Source organism: Populus nigra, chromosome 11, assembly GCF_951802175.1.
Source record: "Populus nigra chromosome 11, ddPopNigr1.1, whole genome shotgun sequence".
Lineage (NCBI taxonomy): Eukaryota > Viridiplantae > Streptophyta > Magnoliopsida > Malpighiales > Salicaceae > Populus > Populus nigra.
Genome location: NC_084862.1, coordinates 14,073,280 through 14,093,357, shown reverse-complemented (window position 1 = coordinate 14,093,357; position 20,078 = coordinate 14,073,280). Strand labels below are relative to the sequence as shown.

The following is a 20,078-nucleotide window of genomic DNA, read 5'->3' as shown; positions in this document are numbered from 1 at the left end:
AAAATGTGGAAGCAATAGAGGATCAAGAAATTTCAAGCGTGAGCAATAATCAGCTCTGATACCATGTTAAGCTTTGTCAATTGATTAACATGATCTATAATTCTGCAGAAAGAAAAAAGAAACAGAGAGATAGGAGCAAGAGAGAAACTTGATAATAGTGTGTTTATATATCTGTTTTTAACAGACTAACAGACTTGGGTTAATTAACTAACTATCCACTATATTAAGATTGTGACAAGTGTCACAATCTGAAGCAATGTTCTAATATACTCTAACACATGTCATATATAAGCATAATAGTTTTATGTCTTGTAAACACAATCTACACACAATAGATATGCATCTCTTAAACTTCATTATATATATATATATATATATATATATATATATATATATATTATTTTCTTCTATATTTATTAACTTAAATGTTAGAGGATCCCCGACTAGTTTTTCAAAAATAGCCCATGCTAAAAGGGTTCAAACCTGCACGTAAGAAAGATCCAATTTTTTTGTGATGTTTTTTCATGATTATATTGAATACTATAGCAATGAAAATATATTGAACCTTTTCATTTTATGTTTTAAAAAATATATTTTACACCCTTTTGGCATTGTGATAGCCCTTTTCAATTGGTTTCTTTAAAGATCATTATATCTCGTATAAACAGGACTCTTTATATAAAGCAAAGTTTGACAAAGAAAGAATTATAGAACTAAAACTGCAAATCTCCTATGACATTTTTCAAGTAGTTGATGAAATGGGATCTCTAGAGGTGTTTGTTTCCTCTGTTACAAGATCATCTCCTCCCTGTTTTTTATCATTCATGTTAAAGTTTGGAACTATGCTACTTTACAAACTATGATCAGAGATATATATTCAATACTTGAAAGAAAAAAATTGCAATCTTTAATACATATGAAAACGAAAGAATTGTGTGGACTAATTGGTTAATAATACTATCTTTCACTTTTCCTATCAAAATACAATTCATATTCCTTAAGAGGTACAATGTTTCGCAGCAATTCCAATATATGCCAGGAGTTGCACCCGTAACATATTTCCAAACTCAACAAACATGACCTTCCACTCTTTTCAATGAACCCAATTAATTATCTCTTTCTAACTGTATATGGCGAGAAGTGTAATGTTGTTGGTAACGAGAGAAAGGATATGGTTTTTACCTCTTATTTAAAAAAAACATCGTGCACCAAGTTATCAATAAGATATTACAAAATGCTTTAATGCCATGAAAAGATTTGGATTTTGTCTCCTTGATATTGATATTGATGATTCATTTCGAACTATTACATGGGATATCGAGTTTTTCTCACAATTCTATGTCTATGAAATCCCTTTTGAAGATTTTCAGTTTCCTTTGTTTTCAATTGATTTAACAAGTGGAAAAAACATAGAACTCAAAAGGAGGAGAAAGGCTTGCTAGAATTGATTAAGCAACTCATAACCATTAACAACATTGCGTGTTCATAAAACTAAGAACATGGTTGCCACTTATCCAGTTCATACTATCAAGCTACACAAGAATTAGGCAAACCACCGGGTCCTCCAAACTGGAATCGGTAATCGGGATGTGTATTCTGCTTACTAGCTTTGAAACATCTAGATTGTAGAACTTGCACAGGATTGTCATAAGGAGACACGAATGTATTTCCTATGTTGACTTGAACCTTTACCATGTTGCAAGTTGAATTGTAGTTACCATCTTCAAAAATACCACTTCCCATGGCAGGTGAAACATCAGTTTCGGTATGGGCCAGACCTCCCCATGTTGCATTGTAACCTCCAACACTAAATCCGGAGAATGAGAACAATTCTCTCGGCCAGTAACCTATTCGAATGTTATCATCCTGCATTGACAGCCACCAGTCTTGGCTTAATGGATCCTGCGTGCCAAGATTATAAAAAAGTCAAATAGGCGATTAACTTTACTGCTTAACCTTTAAGTGAGTTTTCAAAAAATGGTTTTATGTTGTTTTTTCAACAAATACCATAAACTTTCTCATGATATCAATAAAGGTGCTATCATGGATAAGCAGCCACTCTCAAGAGCCAAACCATCAGTGAGAGCTCGTCAACTCGAGGTGCGATCATACACTTGCATGTGAGTTGGGTTACACAGTAATTCCCAGGGCTAGATACACAGGTGAAAAAGGATTGCCCTTGGATTCACTTTCAAGTATTAAGAAGGGTAGCCTGAGTGTTCCCTTTTTGTAGTCCAAAACCCATTAAACCTTCTACTGAGAAAAATACCAGAAAGTGAGGAAATCATACCAGAGTTACCATCATCCACTGGAAAACTTGAGACCGTTGAGCAATGGAGACATCGTTAAAAGCTGTATCAATAGGAATGTTTGGATTTGTTACAACAAATCCTGAACAAAGGGTGTTGTAACAACCGTCTACAGTTCCATCATGTTCTTCCTGTGGAAGACAGAAAATTTGTTCAAAATCCATTATATTTCTCTGACAATGTATATATCCAAGAAATAAGGACACTATGTTCTTACACTCCATTTGGTGAACAATCGAGCCCTGCTGTCACCATACAATTCTGGATCAATCTGCAGAAGGTAACAAGAATCATATAATATTGGATAAGGAAAAAAAACATAGGAAAAACTATAATTAATTAAAGAATTATATTTCTTTGATAATTAAGAAATAATGTAGTTTAGAAATATACTGTCCATCCAACTTGAATACTGCCCACTTTTGTTTCAGTCTGAGTTTGAAGCTGAATCAGAGCTGTACTTGATTGCTGACCACTAACAGGAGGCTGGTATACGCTAATGCGTGCTGCAATCCCCTTAAATAATACATTGGCTGGTGGTGTTGTAACAATTCCTGCAAACTAAATAGAGAGAATTTTTCATGGGATAAGGCTATTTTATTTAGAATTTTAATACGAGGAAGTGGTAAGATGAAATTAAATCCATTTTCTTTTGAACTTTGGGTTTTAATTACCGAACATGTTTTTCGACAAAACATAGAGTTAATCTCACAAATACATGTAAAAGCTGATTATTAGATTAAAAGCATATGTTTTTTCTTCTCTTATAATTAATTAATTAATCAAAATTCTTCTAAACAAGTTGTGTTGTTTTGTTTTTGTTGTGTATGAAACAGTGATTAATTAATAATACATGGACCATATATATAAATCAAATGAAGTATATTAAAAAAAAATATGAAAATTTATAGTGAAGGTTATTTATTACTTACATCATAACCTTGACCAGGGTTACTTGGTTCAAAACTCGATAGTCTTTTGAAACTAGATTTAGCCCTTCTCAAATCTTCCTTTGTGGCCCTTCGTAGAGGGACAGATCCTGCAGGGCACCCTTCTTTCAACCCTATTTTTGTAGGGTTAGTCTCCAATAGAGAGGCATCCTTCCTTGAAGCTCTTAAAATCTTTTCCATAGCTAAGGTAGGCCTCGTCTTTTCTCACAAAGGTGGGGAGGAAAAGGAAACGTCAACAATATTATTTACTCAAAACTTGTAGCAAAATCATCTCAAGGCACACATAAAATACTCAAAACTTCTATTCCTAAGATAGGCTCATAAGATCAAAATATAGGCAATGAACCTTGGCTTTGTGATCCTTAAGCAGTGGATGGTCAAAAGCAGGTTGTTTGTTTATGTCCACACAGTCATATATGTCTCCATACTCTGTCTGTGATCACCAAAAAATAAAAACAAAATAATAATTAATAGAAAAAATGAAAAATATAGTCTTTTGTGAAGTTTTTAAGAACCCCAAAAACATAAAAGCATAACCTTACCTCAATAGTTTTTATGCTTGGCTTGTTTATTGCTGCAAGTTCCTTCTCCAGCTCTACATCTTCACTGTGTATAGATCTTCCATTCACCACACATCCATTTGACGCGATATATGCTGTCAAAACAATAGCTACAAGTCTCATTATCTTTCTCATATCTCTAGCCATTTTTCTCTGAGTTGTGAATGGACAAGGAGCTAGCATCATGCATGCAGATATTTATAATATGCGATCAATGTTACCGGTAGAATCTTTAATGCATTTTGAAATATAAAAATATTTAATGGAGTTTTATTCCCAAATCAGTGTCCGATAATTCATGTATTAAATGAGTAGATACCCACTCGTGAATATTATAATCTATCAGCTGGGAAGAATTTTTTGATACAAAATCTTCATATCATACGAATAGTTACTTTTTCCATGAGAAACGATTTTAATTTTTGAAAATCTCATGCATTGAATGAGCAGATACCATTAATTAATTCTATGAATATAAAATCTTTGGTTACAAGATCTTCATACAAAATATATGAAAAATATGATGAGATGCGAATTATTTAATATGTAGGCATGATATAAGAAAAAAAAATATACTTAAGTCTTTTTTTGGGAGAATATTTAGGGATCTATCGAAATCTTAGTTTTACATAAATTAATTGGTTATTATTTTAGGAAATATTTAAAGATTTATGCATACATTCTTATTTAAATATGTTAACATATATGGTATGAATTTATAGCTATACGATGAATAAGTTAACATATATTTCAATAAGTTTCTTATCATAAAAAAAAAACAAGGGCTCCATTCTTGGACCGAAGCCACAATTGTTACACACAACAGGGGATGAACTTCAGGTATTTACGCTAGTCTTGTAATATATGGCTATGCTTTTGTTGCTGCCGCTGGGCAGAAAGCAGATGCAGATCATACCCTCAGCACGGCTGATAAATGTCTATGTAATTTCACCAAAATTCTATTTCTTTAATCACGCTCATAAATGTCACTCAAATTATTCCCAACCTTGTTTTTTATCCGAATTTCATTATTTATCCGAATTTATTTCTAATTTTATTTTTTTCTCTTTCTCTTTTTAATATTTTTATAACTTGATCATTTTTCAGCAGCTACACTTTTCTTTTTAATAAAAACAATCTGTCAAATTTTGTCCACAAAATATTTTGATACAATTTTCTTTTTCAAAGGGTAAAAGTTGAATTATAACATTTCTAATTATATTGGAGTGTTGTCGTCATAGTTTAAGTGTTTTTGACGCCTCCATTTTTATTTTTATTTTGTTTTCTCCTCTTTTCCCTCTCCTACTTTGGATTGTGTGCCAACCTATTTCTCTTCTTATCTCTTCCACTGTTGGATCTTCTTGCTTCTTTCTATGGCAATTGGATCTTTATGCGTTTTTAATTAACCTTTTAACATGTATATATTTTAGGAGAAGAATTGAATTTATTGTCTCTATAATTTGTTCAGCATGACATAAAATTTTGAGACATTAAATTTCATGTCTTTTGGGTTGGCCCAAACAATCAGATTTCTTTTTCTTTCTTTTTTTTTTGCACCATCGATAATGTTTTTAGACCTTTTTTTCTTTTGTTTAATAGAGAAAGAAAATGTCACTAGGGTTTTTGCATATGCTGGTGTTTCGATTTATTATTGTGGTGAAAATTGGTTATCATCATAGTTTTAGATGGTTAGGTGGCTGGTCTGGTCCAAGGTTTGGATTCCGAGTTTTAACTAGATCACTAAGTTGTTTAGATCAATTTTTTTAACATGAAAACAATGTTTTTTTAGTTAAAAAAAAAGTCAATTAGTCATTACTAGATTTTATCGGATTAACCAGGTTGCCAGATCACATTAAATATTTTTTTATTATTATTATTTAACCCAATACAATTTTAGTTCCAAATCCAACCATAAATCCTAATGAGATTTCAAAACTATAGATACGATATAACCATTCATAAAAATAAACATTCTAGATTTCGGTGACCAAGATGATAGCAAGGCATTCATCCAGATCCAGTTTAGAAAGGGACCACCTGCCTCTTTGTTTCAGTAGGCTGTCGGCGTCATTATTATATGTAGTTGACGTGACCTGCTTCCCCAAAATAGAAATGGTACAATCATTGACTCCCAGATCGTCAAATGGACTTTAAAATTCATAGCAGCAAATTATTTCAATTGTTAATATTATTTTTATCATTATTTTACTTCTGTTTGCACCAGTGTACATCAAGATGTGAGCTGTGTTTAAGAGTTTAATAATAGTTATTTTTAAAATATTTTAAAAAAAATATATATAAAAAAGTTTATTTTTTTTTTGCTCATTCTAATTAGATTGCAATGTGAAACGGGTGCGTAATTTTGTCATTAGCACAATCACAATGGATGAGACAAATTTCATCCCTTTCATATGCCAATAAAGCAGCTCTTAGCTAACCCCTCAGGGAGTTAATAATTGGCTAATACATTTAATTAGGGTTGTTGTTTTGGATTAGACTCTCAAAATAAGTTAACAAGGGAGGGAGGGAGGGAGGGAGAGTGTTGCAGCTTGAAGACAAACTATGCAAGCAAGAGAATCTTTTGGTACTCTGAGTTGGGACACTCAGAGCAGAGTGTCAACAATTCATTTAAGATTTGTCTTGCTTGCCTAAATCATGGCAGAAAGAGGATCTGCATGTTTCCTATATCAACACTCAGAGCAGAGTGTACAAAGCAATCAAGTCTTTGTTTTGTTCTTGATTATAATGCTTAATGTATCATGTGATTCGAGATTTTTGAACTCCAATAATAGAGATTTTTTGTTTTCTTACTGGAGTTAGCTACCCCTATTTTATTTCACTCCGTAAATAATGTTTTTGGCTCAATGTACGTACGAGTCAATTGCAAATAGAAATTTAAATAGCCATATAATGTAGTTTGCCTTTATTTATTGTTGAGACTGAAGTAGGTGGTCATTTGTTTTCTAAATTGCAGAAATATTTGGATTCTATAGAGGCATTCAATGGTGTGTGCTAGAAAGTATTGGCTGGATGTTAATACGATAAAATGATATTTAGGTGAGTTTGTTTTTTGAAAAGTAATTTTTGAGAAACTATTTTTAAAATTTTTTTGTATTTATTTGCTATTAGAAAAGTTGATCAATGAAAAACATTTTCCGGTTAACGGAAAATACTTTTCAATCAAAAACAATTTGGCTTGGTTTTCAGAAAAGTGTTTGATCCTCAAACTTTTGATTGCTTTATATATTTTGTTTTGAATATTTTTTTCAATTTCATCCCTTAGAATTTAATTTTTATATTAGTTTTGGTCCTTATTTTTATAATTGTTATTTGCTTTTCCCTTATTATTTTTTAATTGAAATTTTTTATCTATCAAATTTGGTCATCATTTTTTTGATTATTACTTATTTTATTTAAAATAATTTATGAAATGTTTATTTTTATTATTTTTATTATTTTTATTTTTTAGATTTGATCTCTATTATTTTGATTATTATTTATTTTATTGGAGATAATTTATGAAATTATATTTTTTTTTCAATTTCATTCTCATTCAACCTTTTAATTTGTAAGATTTATTCCTTATTATTTTAATAAACTTGGAAAAAATAAAATATTAATAAGTTATTTTCTAACTCATTTTCCATGACATAACCAAATATTGGAAAGTGTTTTTCAACTTATTTTTCATTATATTACTAAACATCGGAAAATAATTCACTTTCCTGGAATTTACTTTTCAAAAGAAAACTACTTTCCAGCAAACAAATGGACCTTAAAATTAATCTAAAATCGAGCAAATATTTTTCTAGGTTATGGAATATTCTGAGAATATTTATCTAGTTAGAAATAAATTTATGCGAGAGGTGCATGGAACAAAAACTTGTGATAAATAATTCAAATCTCACCACCTACATATGCAACAACTATTCTTTCCCTGTGATCATGGATCAATTAGGTTCATTGAGCTTGCCATGTGGTTGTTCAGAGTTTAGCTAATCCACGTACATCAAATCAAAAATCAATAAAAAAAATATGTCTGCTTACCTGTGCCCAGAGATTGGTATTTAAGCATCAGTTGTGAGCATGATTTAACATCCAACAACTATTCTTTTCCTAAGATGGAATTTGAACAGCTCCATCACTCTATCAACCCAGGCTCCACTCAAAGTATCCATGAATTTAGCCTTGAATCTGTTTTTTCCTTGCAAACAGAAGATTCCATTGTTCTGAGTGTCATTCAAGATGATGCTTTATATGATCACTGCATGGAAAGGTTGCTGGAAATTGAGACAGAACTCATGGATTTTAGCTCCATGACTCAAGATAATGTAATATGTCTTGAAAGTTCTGATGACGTACTGTTTGAATTGGGTCATGATATGATCCAAGAAACAACAGGGGATGTAAGCCTATTGAAGGAAGAAAATTCCCTCTTAAAGGGAATTCATGAAAAGCTATTGGAGGATAGCAGCTTAACAGATCTTCTGTTGATGGGAGCTGAAGCTGTTGAAGCACAAAATTGGACCCTCTCTTCCAACATAATAGCAAAGCTTCGGAATCTCTTATTGGATGGAGAAAATGGAGGTAGCTCATTCAATAGGCTGGCTTTGTTCTTCACTCAAGGTCTGCATTACAAGAGCATTACTGCTCCTGAAATGTTGCTGCCTAGACCTGGTTATAGGCAACAATACAACATGTCTTCCTTTCAAGTTCTTCAAGAACTTTCTCCTTATGTCAAGTTTGCACACTTCACAGCTAACCAAGCAATCCTTGAGTCCACACAAGGTGATCAAGAAATTCATATCATTGATTTTGACATCATGGAGGGAATTCAATGGCCTCCTTTGATGGTTGACCTTACAATGAGAAAGGATGTTTCATTTAAAGTAACAGCCATCATTGGTGACCAACAGGATGTGGCTGCTGTTCAACAAACAGCAAGAAGACTTAAAGAGTATGCAGATTCAATCAATTTGCCGTTCGTTTTCAAGCAGTTGGTGATGCTCAACGAAGAAGATTTTGAAAGTATCGAAATGGGGGATTCTCTTGTGGCCAATTGCATGATCCACCAGCTCCACATGCCTAATAGAAGTTTTTCTTCGATCAAGACTTTCTTGGGTGGTGTCAGCAGGTTATCACCTAAGTTAGTTGTTTTGGTTGAAGAAGAATTATTTAGTTTTTATAAATTTCCTTACATGTCTTATGTAGAGTTCTTCTGCGAGGCCATTCACCATTACACTACACTTTCTGACTCCCTCGGGAGCAGTTTCGTAAGTGCAAACGAAATGGAATTAAAATTGATAGAAAAGGAGTATTTGGGGGTGAAAATTGTAGATAGTGTGAGCCAATTCCCTTGTGAGAAGAAGGAGAGACTGTTGTGGGAAGAAGGGTTTGCGTCCTTGAAAGGGTTTAAGCCAGTCCCTTTGAGTTCATGTAATGTCTCTCAAGCCAATTCCTTGGTCAGCTTGTTCAGTGGAAGGTTCTGGGTACAACATGAGAAGTGTAGGTTGTCCCTGTGTTGGAAGTCTAGGCCTTTGACTACAGCTTCTATTTGGGTTCCAAAATCAGAAAAATAACAAAAATAAAAGAGGTGAGGAAGTCTAACCCCACCAGTTTTCTAGTAATTTAGTGTTTTCTTTTCTTTTTTTGTAATTTAGTTTTTTTTTCCAATTTGTACACAAAGTTTGATTCTCCTTTGTATATGTTCCTACATGATGTATTAATAGTGCATGTTATTGGTGATATGCTGCTAAGTTATCTGCTCTCAAATGTTTGATTTGAAAATAAAATGATTGAAGTACTTTCGATATGATTCTGTATATAATGAATGACCTTTTAAAAGCTTAAACTAGATCTGATCCAAAATTGTTCTTTCTAAAACTTAAGTTACAGATTAGGTTAGGTTGATTGATCTAGTCAATCAAATCCTTTTTTAAGGGAAAAAACCTGTGAACAATATCATTTGAAAAAAAATTAAAAAAATTGAATTTTTTCATTTACATTACTAAGGTTATAACAGTGATGTCATCATAAACTATGATTTGTTCGTTGTAGCAAAACTATATACGTTGAGAAATAATCAAAGTTATACAATTTGTGCTTCTAATTAATAAAACCAAGCTAATTAAACAAGTGATCAAGTAATCTATTATTCCTCAAGGGTTGGGTCAATCTATATATGTATACGTCCATTATATATATATATATATATATATATATATATATATATATATATATAGAATAAAAAAAATAACACGAACCCTACAATTTTGTTGTACTAGGCTGTTACTATTTTCTAGCACGCTTGATATAAAATGAATATGGCCCTCTAATACTTGATGTAACATCCTTATTGAAGAAACTTTGTCACCATCATTGACTCCTAAGCCTAATGTCAAAAGCCTGCTAGAAGTTGAATAGCATTAATGGACTTGTTATTGTCATTTAGCCATTTGGCTTATACGCTGGACTTAGACCTAGCAAGACCACTTCCCTAGCCACTTGCTTGCTTTCCAATTTATTATATATGACCAACTTGGTTTATCAGATTTGATTAAACGTAAGAGAGTGAAAGAAAGGTATGAATTTCTAAGCCAATTAGACAAGTTGTGTTCATGATGCTGCTGCTTAGGTCATACTTGATTAGTTCCTGACAAGAACGTTTTACAAAGATTAATTATGTTAAGCAAGAGAATCTTCTAATTTATACTCGATACCTTCTAACATGTTTGTCAGCATATTATCTTCCATTTTTTGCTGTTTTTTTTTACAAGTGTATCAAATTAATTTTTTTATAGTATTTTTCGATAATTTTTATAAACTGGCATCAAAAATTAAAAAATGACAGCCAAGATGCCTTCAAAGGCAATAAGAAGGCTCCAATATTCATAATGTTTTTAGCATGAAGCTTTGGGAATGAAGAACATGTTGTGGTTAGAATTTAAGGGAACAATCCATGTTTAATCACATGACATAATTTCTATCTGAAATCTTTGGTGGGAACGTAAAACTCTCACTTTCTGTGAAAACCTTTGCTAATGGCCTTCACTATAGTCCTTTTTCCTATAGTTTTCGTGTTCATAATTTTTTTCTCTTTTTTTAATAAAATATCAACTATATATATATAAAACCAACAGCTATAGTCCTTGTCCTGACATTATTTTTTTTGTAACGTTGGCACAATAGGCAACAGAAAAGTAAAGCTGTAAGAAGAATCGAATGTTCTATCTTACAGACAGAAGAGTAAGGACAAGTGATTTCCACTAGTGACAAGTTTACTACTAAGCTAAGCTACACAAAATTTCGATGAGAGACAAGAATATCCTGATGGAACCTTAATTTTGACACAAGAGAATTTGAAGTACAGATTCGACCCTGCTGTCCCTTCTGAAAGCTAGCAAGAATTGATACAGAGATGAACAAGAAGCAAAATAGAAGTAGGGAAAGATGCTGCTGTAATGCAGAGGAAAAAGAAAAATGTCTATGTGTTTTATTCACTTGATACATTCCCAGCACTGTTACATTCATTTTATATCAACAGAAGATGAGAAGCTTGGTTACGTTTTCTACTCAACTGTAACAGAATTCATTAACTGCCTAACCATATTAACAAACTCGCTAACCATTATATTCTCTATTCTCTTTAACAGGTGGCTGAAGCAGAGGTGGCTGAAGCAGAGCATTTGTTATCTTGACATTCCCCCGCAATCATATGCTTGGAGGAACCAAGCATAAGATTGGAACAGTGATGCCGAAATAAAGGAGTGGAAAGGCCTTTAGTGAGAATATCGGCAAATTGATCAGCAGAAGAGACATGTTGAACCAACAAATCACCTTTGATAACACGTTCGCGAACAAAATGATAATCAATTTGGAGATGCTTCATTCTGGAATGGAAAACAGGATTGGAAGCAAGGGAAATAGCAGAGATATTATCACAATGAATGATCGGAGGGATATGTAAAGGAATGTGAATGTCACAGAGAAGCTGACGAATCCAGGCAAGTTCAGCAGCAGCAATCGCGAGAGCGCGATACTCAGCCTCAGTAGAGGATCGAGAAACAGTATGTTGTTTCTTAGAAGCCCAAGAAATAGGACTGGAGCCGAGGAAGACAAGAGAGCCAGAGACAGAACGGCGATCATTGGGATCACCGGCCCAGTCAGCATCACTATAAGCTTGGAGATTAAGAGGACCAGCCTGAAAATGAAGACCAACATCAAGGGTACCTTTAAGATACCGCAAGATCCGTTTGACAGCAACAACATGAGAATGCATAGGATTATGCATAAATTGGCAAGCCTGGTTCACAGAGAAGGCAATGTCAGGCCTTGTGAACGTTAGATACTGCAAGGCGCCAACGATGCTGCGATACTGTTGAGGATGAGAGTAGGGCTGTCCATCATCTTTAAGCAAATGATGATGAGGAAGACAAGGAGTATCACAAGATTTGGAATGCTGTAAATCAACTCGACCAAGTAAGTCAGTGATGTAACCTGTCTGGGACACAAACAAACCGGAAGGGAGATAAGAGATCTGCAGTCCCAAAAAATAATGCAACCTGCCGAGATCCTTCATATCAAATTCTTGAGTCAAGGCATCAACGACTGAAGAAAGAAGAGAAGCATGACTACCAGTAAGTATGATATCATCAACATAGAGTAGCAAAATCACAACACCAAGAGAAGAATGCTGAACAAACAAAGAGGGATCGGCAGGAGATGCTTGAAACCCCAAACTTGGTAAAAAACTGGTAAAGCGTTCATTCCAGGCACGGGGAGCCTGTTTAAGGCCATATAATGACTTCTTGAGTCTGCAAACAAAGTCAGAAGGATGAAGCTTACTCACAAAACCTTGGGGCTGAGTCATATAAACCTCCTCATGCAGAAGACCATGCAAAAAGGCATTGGTAACATCAAACTGTCGTAAAGACCAGTTAAATTGAGCTGCAAGAGCAAGGACCAAACGAACCGTAGTAGGTTTCACGACAGGACTAAAGGTTTCATTATAGTCAATACCCTTCTCTTGACTGAAACCCTTGGCTACCAACCGAGCTTTATGCCTAGCGATAGAACCATCCGCATTCTTTTTGATTCTGTAGACCCATTTACAGCCAACAAGATTCTTGGCAGGTGGGAGAGGCACCAAGTCCCAAGTACCTTGGGCATGAAGAGCATCAAGCTCTTCCCGCATAGCAGACTGCCATTCAGGAATGGTGGAAACAGCCTTGAAAGAATGGGGTTCAACCTGAGAAGAAGCAACAAACTGTACAGAGGCAGAGTAAGCCCTTTTTTTGGAGATACCATTCTTAGACCTGGTGGTCATGGGATGAAGATTTAGTGGTGAAAGAGGTAAGACCACACATAGATTCTCAGGCTGGAAGTCAGGATCAACAGGGAGAGGGGACTGTGTAGATGACAGAATGGGCAGAGGCAGAGACAGTGTAGGCTGTGAGGAGGAACTGTGAGATAGTGCAGACTGAGAAGAGGAACTGGAAGACAATAGAGGCTGAGATGTAGCCGCTGGAGTAGGAGGAGAAATAAGAGGGAACACAGTGGGATGTAGACAAGGAGATGAGGAAGTGGAAGGGGATACAGGAAGCACATGTGAGTAAGGAAACATGGATTCATCAAATAGAACATGTCTAGTGACAAAGAAACGATTTGTGCAAATAGAAAAACAAATATAGCCCTTATACTGACCTGCATACCCCAGAAAAATACAAGTGGAAGTCTTAGGCTGAAGCTTGTTAGAATTATAAGGCTTGAGTAAAGGAAAACAAGCACAACCAAAAATTCGCAAATGATGAACAACCGGTGGAGAACCATAGAGCAGGAAATATGGTGAGTTGTGTTGAAGAATTTGACAGGGCATTCTATTAATCAAATAAATGGAAGTAGCACAAGCATGAAACCAAAATTTCGGAGGTAAATGGGCAGTTTGTAATAGAGTGATGGCTGTTTCTAAAATATGCCGATGTTTACGCTCAGCAAGGCCATTTTGTTCCGGAGTGTAGGGACAAGACATTTGATGGATAATACCCTTGGTAAGGAGGTAATGTTTGAATTTATTACTAAGATACTCACCACCCCCATCACTTTGAAAGACTCGAAGAGTAGCAGAGAATTGAGTAACTAAGAAGGTATGAAAGTAAACAAAAATGGAATAAACCTCTCCTTTATTGATCATTGGAAAAATCCAAGTAAATCGAGTACATTCATCAATGAAGCTAACATAATATCTGAAACCTTCAACAGATACAGTGGGAGAAGGCCCCCAAACAGCACTGTGAATGACCTCTAAAGGGTTAACAGATTTAACTGCCGGATAAGGAAAAGGAAGTTTGGCAAGTTTACCTTCTAAACAAGTGGTACAAACAAATTTGGATGTGTCTGAGGTGAAAGAAATCTGGGATTGTTTTAACATGGCAGAGGTGACTGTGTTAGAAGGATGACCAAAACGCTTGTGCCAAAGACTTGTGTTGACCTGTTTACCAAGATAACAAACCAGATTATTTGGAAAGAGAGACTGTGAAGGAAACGAAAAAGAGAAAGGAATAGGATATAACCCAGCTCTACACAGTCCCTTGAGGAGAACATTCCCCGTGATTTTGTCCTGAATCCAAAAACCAAAAGCATCACAAATAAAACGGCAGTTGTTATCTTTGCACAGCTTATAAACCGATAACAAGTGTTGAGAGAGTTTTGGCACATGCAAAACTTGCTTTAATTGTAAGGAGCAATGAGGAACATCCAGAGTAGAGGAACCAATATTAGAAATGGTCAAACCTGAACCTCCTGCAGTGGTAACAATATCAGCTCCTGAGAAAGGTGCAGCCAGATTAAGTTGAGCCAAATCAGAGGTCATATGTGTGGTGGCACCAGTATCAGCCACCCAAAATTGTTCTGGAGGAGAAGGAGGTGGGAACGCAGCATGCATAGCACTAAGGTTACTAGAGGGAGGCTGGCCTTGATAGCTGAAATTACCTCGATGATAACACTGAACAGCAGTGTGCCCAAATTTCCAACAAATTTGACATTGAATGGAAGAGGCAGAATTAGGAGGCAGAGTGTGACGCTGATAACAATCAGCAGCTACATGACCTTTCTTAGTGCAAATTTGACATGTAGGAATGTCAATGCCAGGACCAAGAATACCAGGGTGAGACGTAGGTGGAACCTGATAAGGACGTGGACTGAACTGATACTGATGACGTCCTCTGCCACGTCCCTTAAAGTGAGATCCCCGATTGCCAAAGTATCCACCATTGGAACCATGAAATCCATTGTTATGACCATTAAATCCTCCATGGAAACCAGGAGGTGGAGCAGACTTGGAGCTTGAAGGATGAGAATGAGAGTTACCTTCATCAAGAACAAGAGCTTTGCCAGGAGATACTTGATGTTGAGCCATCATTGCAGGAACAAACGAAGCAGCAGAATAAGTTTGCTCAAGAGTAGCTTCTTCAGCCAGCAATTGAGACCGAAAATCTTTAAGAGATAACACGTTGTCTCGGCCGCGAACCATACACCGAAAGGTGTTATAATCAGAAGGAAGACCATTGAGAGCTAAGATGACAATGTCATCATCTTCAAAATAAACCCCTGCTGCAGAAAGATGATCCCGAGCATCTTTGATTTTCTGCAAATATTGAGTCACAGTATCGGACCCCTTCTTGATGGTTTGAAGCTCACTTTTCATCTGAAAAATTCGTGCCTTAGAGATTGTGGAAAATCTATCCTTCAGTTGAATCCACATGTCATGAGAGCTAACACATCCAATAACGTAAGAGATTGCAGTTGAAGAGAGGGTAGCAATAATCAACTGCATCAATGCCCGATCATGCATTTTCCAAATTTTGTAATCATCAGTTTCAGCACCTTCAACATCAGAGGCTGCATCAAACCGATGTGGATACTTTGTTGATCCATCAACAAATCCTAAAATACCATGACTCTCCAGTAGAATTTGCATTTGAAAGTTCCAGATGAGGTAATTTGTGTCATCCAATTTAACGGTTACTGCTGTTGAAACTGTAGGAAGTAAAGAGGTAATGGGAGATTGGATGATCTGTAGTTGAGAAGTTGTTACCATTTTTGAAGTTCAAGCGACAGAAGATGAAGAGAATCACAGGTTTGAGAAGAGTGTTTGAAGAGAAGTCTTTCAGTTTGACAATATATCAAACAGATGATAGGCAGATCATTATTATGGAATTTTTTGGTTGAATATGGTGATAATAACACCAGAAACAGAGATTAGAAGTAGAGAAATCACAAGCTCACAAGATACTAACAATCCTAAGCTCTGATACCATGAAAGCTAGCAAGAATTGATATAGAGATGAACAAGAAGCAAAATAGAAGTAGGGAAAGATGCTGCTGTAATGCAGAGGAAGAAGAAAAATGTCTATGTGTTTTATTCACTTGATACGTTCCCAGCACTGTTACATTCATTTTATATCAACAGAAGATGAGAAGCTTGGTTACGTTTTCTACTCAACTGTAACAGAATTCATTAACTGCCTAACCATATTAACAAACTCGCTAACCATTATATTCTCTATTCTCTTTAACAGGTGGCTGAAGCAGAGGTGGCTGAAGCAGAGCATTTGTTATCTTGACACCTTCCTGTCCATGCACATATTTTGTAGCGTGTTCTTTGTGCTTTATTTATCAATTCCCTGTCCAAAAATTCTGGAACTTCATCAAAATAGCTCATCTTCCCAAGAAATTAAACTTCTTAATTTTGGACTTGTTTTAATTTAAGATTGTAAGTTTATAAACTATCACGTATGCCATGCAATCGGATTCATCTTTGATCAATGAACTTCTTCATGTAACTAAATAGAAAATATTGTAGTCACTCTTGTGTGGTAACCCATACCATTTCTATTGTATATTGCCCTATACGTATATATAGAAAGGGTTGGCTAACCAATAGGTTAAGCCTTCTAATTATTCTTAACTTGGTACTAGAGCTTTCTACCGTCAGAATTCTTTTCTCCTTCTCCCCCTTTGCAGCCGACCTGCTCTTTATTTTTCCTACATGGATTCTACTGCTGCGGCTAACTTCTCCCTCACCATTGATGGTACAGCACAGTCGGTCAACCATCTACAAGCTGATGTCGCTGGTCTCTTTCCTCCACAACAGCAGCCTCCACTTGCAGAGCATGTCTCTGATTCCTCCTCACAAATTTATGTCGTTCCTCTGTACCTTATGGGAACACACACTCCAGCTATCATTTCTTTGTCAAACACCCACTAAGTTGTTTCATTGAAACTTATGAGCACAAATTATCTCTATTGGCAAATGCAGATGAAGCCCTATCTTCTTGGTCAAGATGTTTTTCACTTCGTTGACGGCTCAGTGTCGTGTCCTCCATCTCATGTTTCTGACAGTTCTGCTGGTTTTTTCTTTACAATCAGCCCTTCTTTTCTTCGTTAGAAGCAACATGATCAACTTATTTTGAGTGCCTTTCCTCTCTCTCCTTGGATGTGCTGCATCTCGTGGTAGATTGTTCTACCTTGTATTGTGTTTGGCGCACTCTTGAGAAAGCGCTTGCATCTCCGTTTAATTCTCACATCATGCAACTCCATGTTATACATTATAATACCAAACACGCAAAATGTTTTAAGTCTTAAATAATCACTATGTAGTTGAAATTCTTGATTAAAAGATGATCTTGAGTGTTAAAGGGATGCTATACTATACACGTTAGGTTATGCATTATCCCATCAAAGAAAAATGACAGCCAAGATGCCTTCAAAGGCAATAAGAAGGCTCCAATATTCATAATGTTTTTAGCATGAAGCTTTGGGAATGAAGAACATGTTGTGGTTAGAATTTAAGGGAATAATCCATGTTTAATCACATGGCACAATTTCTATCTGAAATCTTTGGTGGGTACGTAGAACTCTCAGTTTCTGTCAAAACCTTTGCTAATGGCCTTCACTATAGTCCTTTTTCCTATAGTTTTGTGTTCATAATTTTTTCTCTTTTTTAATAAAATATCAAATATATATATATATATATATATATATATATATGTATATATATATATATATATATATATATATATATATAACCAACAACCATAGTCCTTGTACTGACATGGTTTTTTTTTTTTTTTTTTTAACGTTGGCACAATAGGCAACAGAAAAGTAAAGCTGTAAGAAGAATCGAATGTTCTATCTTACAGACAGAAGAGTAAGGACAAGTGATCAATTGCCACTAGATGACAAATTTACTACTCATCTAAGCCCCACAAACTTTCGATGAGAGACAAGAATATCCTGATGGAACCTTAATTTTGACACAAGAGAATTTGAAGTACAGATTCGACCCTGCTGTCCCTACCTGCCCATGCACATATTTTGTGCTTTATTTATCAATTCCCTGTCCTTAAATTCTGGAACTTAATCAAAATAGCTCATCTTCCCAACAAAACTTTTTAATTATTGGACTTGTTTTAATTTATCAGATGAGATTGTAAGTTTATAAACCATCACGTATGCCATGCATTCTGATTCATTTTTTTATCAATGAACTCCTAGATATTGCGTTTTTTCAGATTTTCTTTAACAGTTAATTGTGTATTATATAGATAAAATATTTGAATTTAAGATATCTTGAAATAAATAAATAAAATTGATGTACATAATCTTTAATTTTTTTATATTCTAGATAAGATCCCCATTTATATTAAAACATTTCTATGGTTTCATGTGTTGGAGATGTTTTAGATTGCAATTGTTTAGTTTAAATTAAAAATTTAAAGTATGATGAATAAAAATATTATGTAAGCTTATAAATCAAAGAAAAGTGTTGTGCGCACTTGTATATGAAATAGAGTAAAAACATTTTTTTAACTCGTATATATACCACTACTAGAATTTCATAATTTACCGATAGAATATTTTGTTGGTAGTTAGAATATTTTTAACAATCATTTTCTCCTAAATAGAGATTTATGAGATTTTTAACTGGTGATTCATATGGATTATTATTGAAGGCTGAATAATTGAACGACTTGTAGTTTCCAACAACTCAGCTTTTAAAAAATTATTTAAAGCCGAAGAAGATCTCAAATCTTTAGGTAATAAATCTCTAAACAACTCTTATTCTGTCTAACGGGATCCTAAGGACTCCCGATTAATTTTATTTTATTGTTTCCGCTGCATGTATGATATCTTAGAACCCACCAATGCTATCAAAGCCTTCGTTAGACAACTAGGGTTATCATTTGCTTATTTTAATTATTATTGGTGTTAATTTGGAATTAATTTTATGTGCAAAAATTATTTTTTAAAAATTTGTTTTTTCTCTCATGATTTTCTCGAGAAAAAAAATTGGCTACTATTCGAGCCAGATTTGGCAAAAATTATATATATATATATATATATATATATATATATATATATATATATATATATATATCAAGGTTGTTACGTGCTGAATCAATTGAAAAAATCAAAAATGGATGAAATCGGGTAAAATCGTTAAAATCGGATGAAATCGCGCAAAATCGCGATTTCAAGACCGATTTTACGATTGTAACAAAATGCATGCACTGAAACAAAATGTCCTCCCCCCCCCATGGTCCAGCTGTCAGGCTTTTATTGGCTGTGGAAATGCACAGTCACGCCATGCGGTCTTCAGTCTTCACTCCTTCTCTTTCACTGAACAAATCCCTAATCCCCTTTTCTAATTAACCAATCGGGCACCGATCACACCAGATAAGCTGCTTCCAGGGGTTTCACTGTTTCAGGCTATTTGGGCAAGCCGATCATTTATGAGGTTAAAGAGATCATGGAGGGAACGATGGATCTAAATAAACATTATAATATAGGAGGATCAGTATACAGGGCCAAAATCAATGGTTGGGTCTTGGCAGTGAAGAAAACCAAGGATGATGTCACAGAAGAACTAAAAATTTTGCAGAAAGTTAGTCATGCAAATCTGGTTAAACTAATGGGGATGTCATCTGGATTTGACAGAGAAGGGAATCGCTTCTTGGTCTATGAACTTGCAGAAAATACAAAAAATGGGTCGCTGGAAAAGTGGTTGCATCCCACCTATGAATCTTCCTCAAGCTCTGCGGGTTTCCTCACTTGGAGTCAAAGGTTACATGTAGCACTAGATGTGGCCAATGGCCTGCAATACATGCATGAACACACTCAACCAAGCATCGTTCACAAGGATATTCGAACAACAAATATTCTTCTCGATTCCACATTTCGGGCGAAAATAGCAAATTTCT

General features: G+C 34.9%; 1 protein-coding gene across 1 annotated transcript; it reads left to right on the top strand.

The window, feature by feature from the left end:
- Positions 1-7,931: 7,931 nt before the first annotated feature.
- LOC133668824 (protein NODULATION SIGNALING PATHWAY 2-like) lies at positions 7,932-9,631 on the top strand. The gene has a single exon (XM_062088839.1). The coding sequence runs from the start codon at positions 7,941-7,943 to the stop codon at positions 9,396-9,398; it is 1,458 nt and encodes a 485-aa protein (XP_061944823.1). The 5' UTR covers positions 7,932-7,940; the 3' UTR covers positions 9,399-9,631.
- Positions 9,632-20,078: the final 10,447 nt, after the last annotated feature.

Excerpts from the sequence above, each read along its gene's own strand:
- LOC133668824 (XM_062088839.1), top strand. The coding sequence starts at position 7,941 with ATGGAATTTGAACAGCTCCATCACTCTATCAACCCAGGCTCCACTCAA.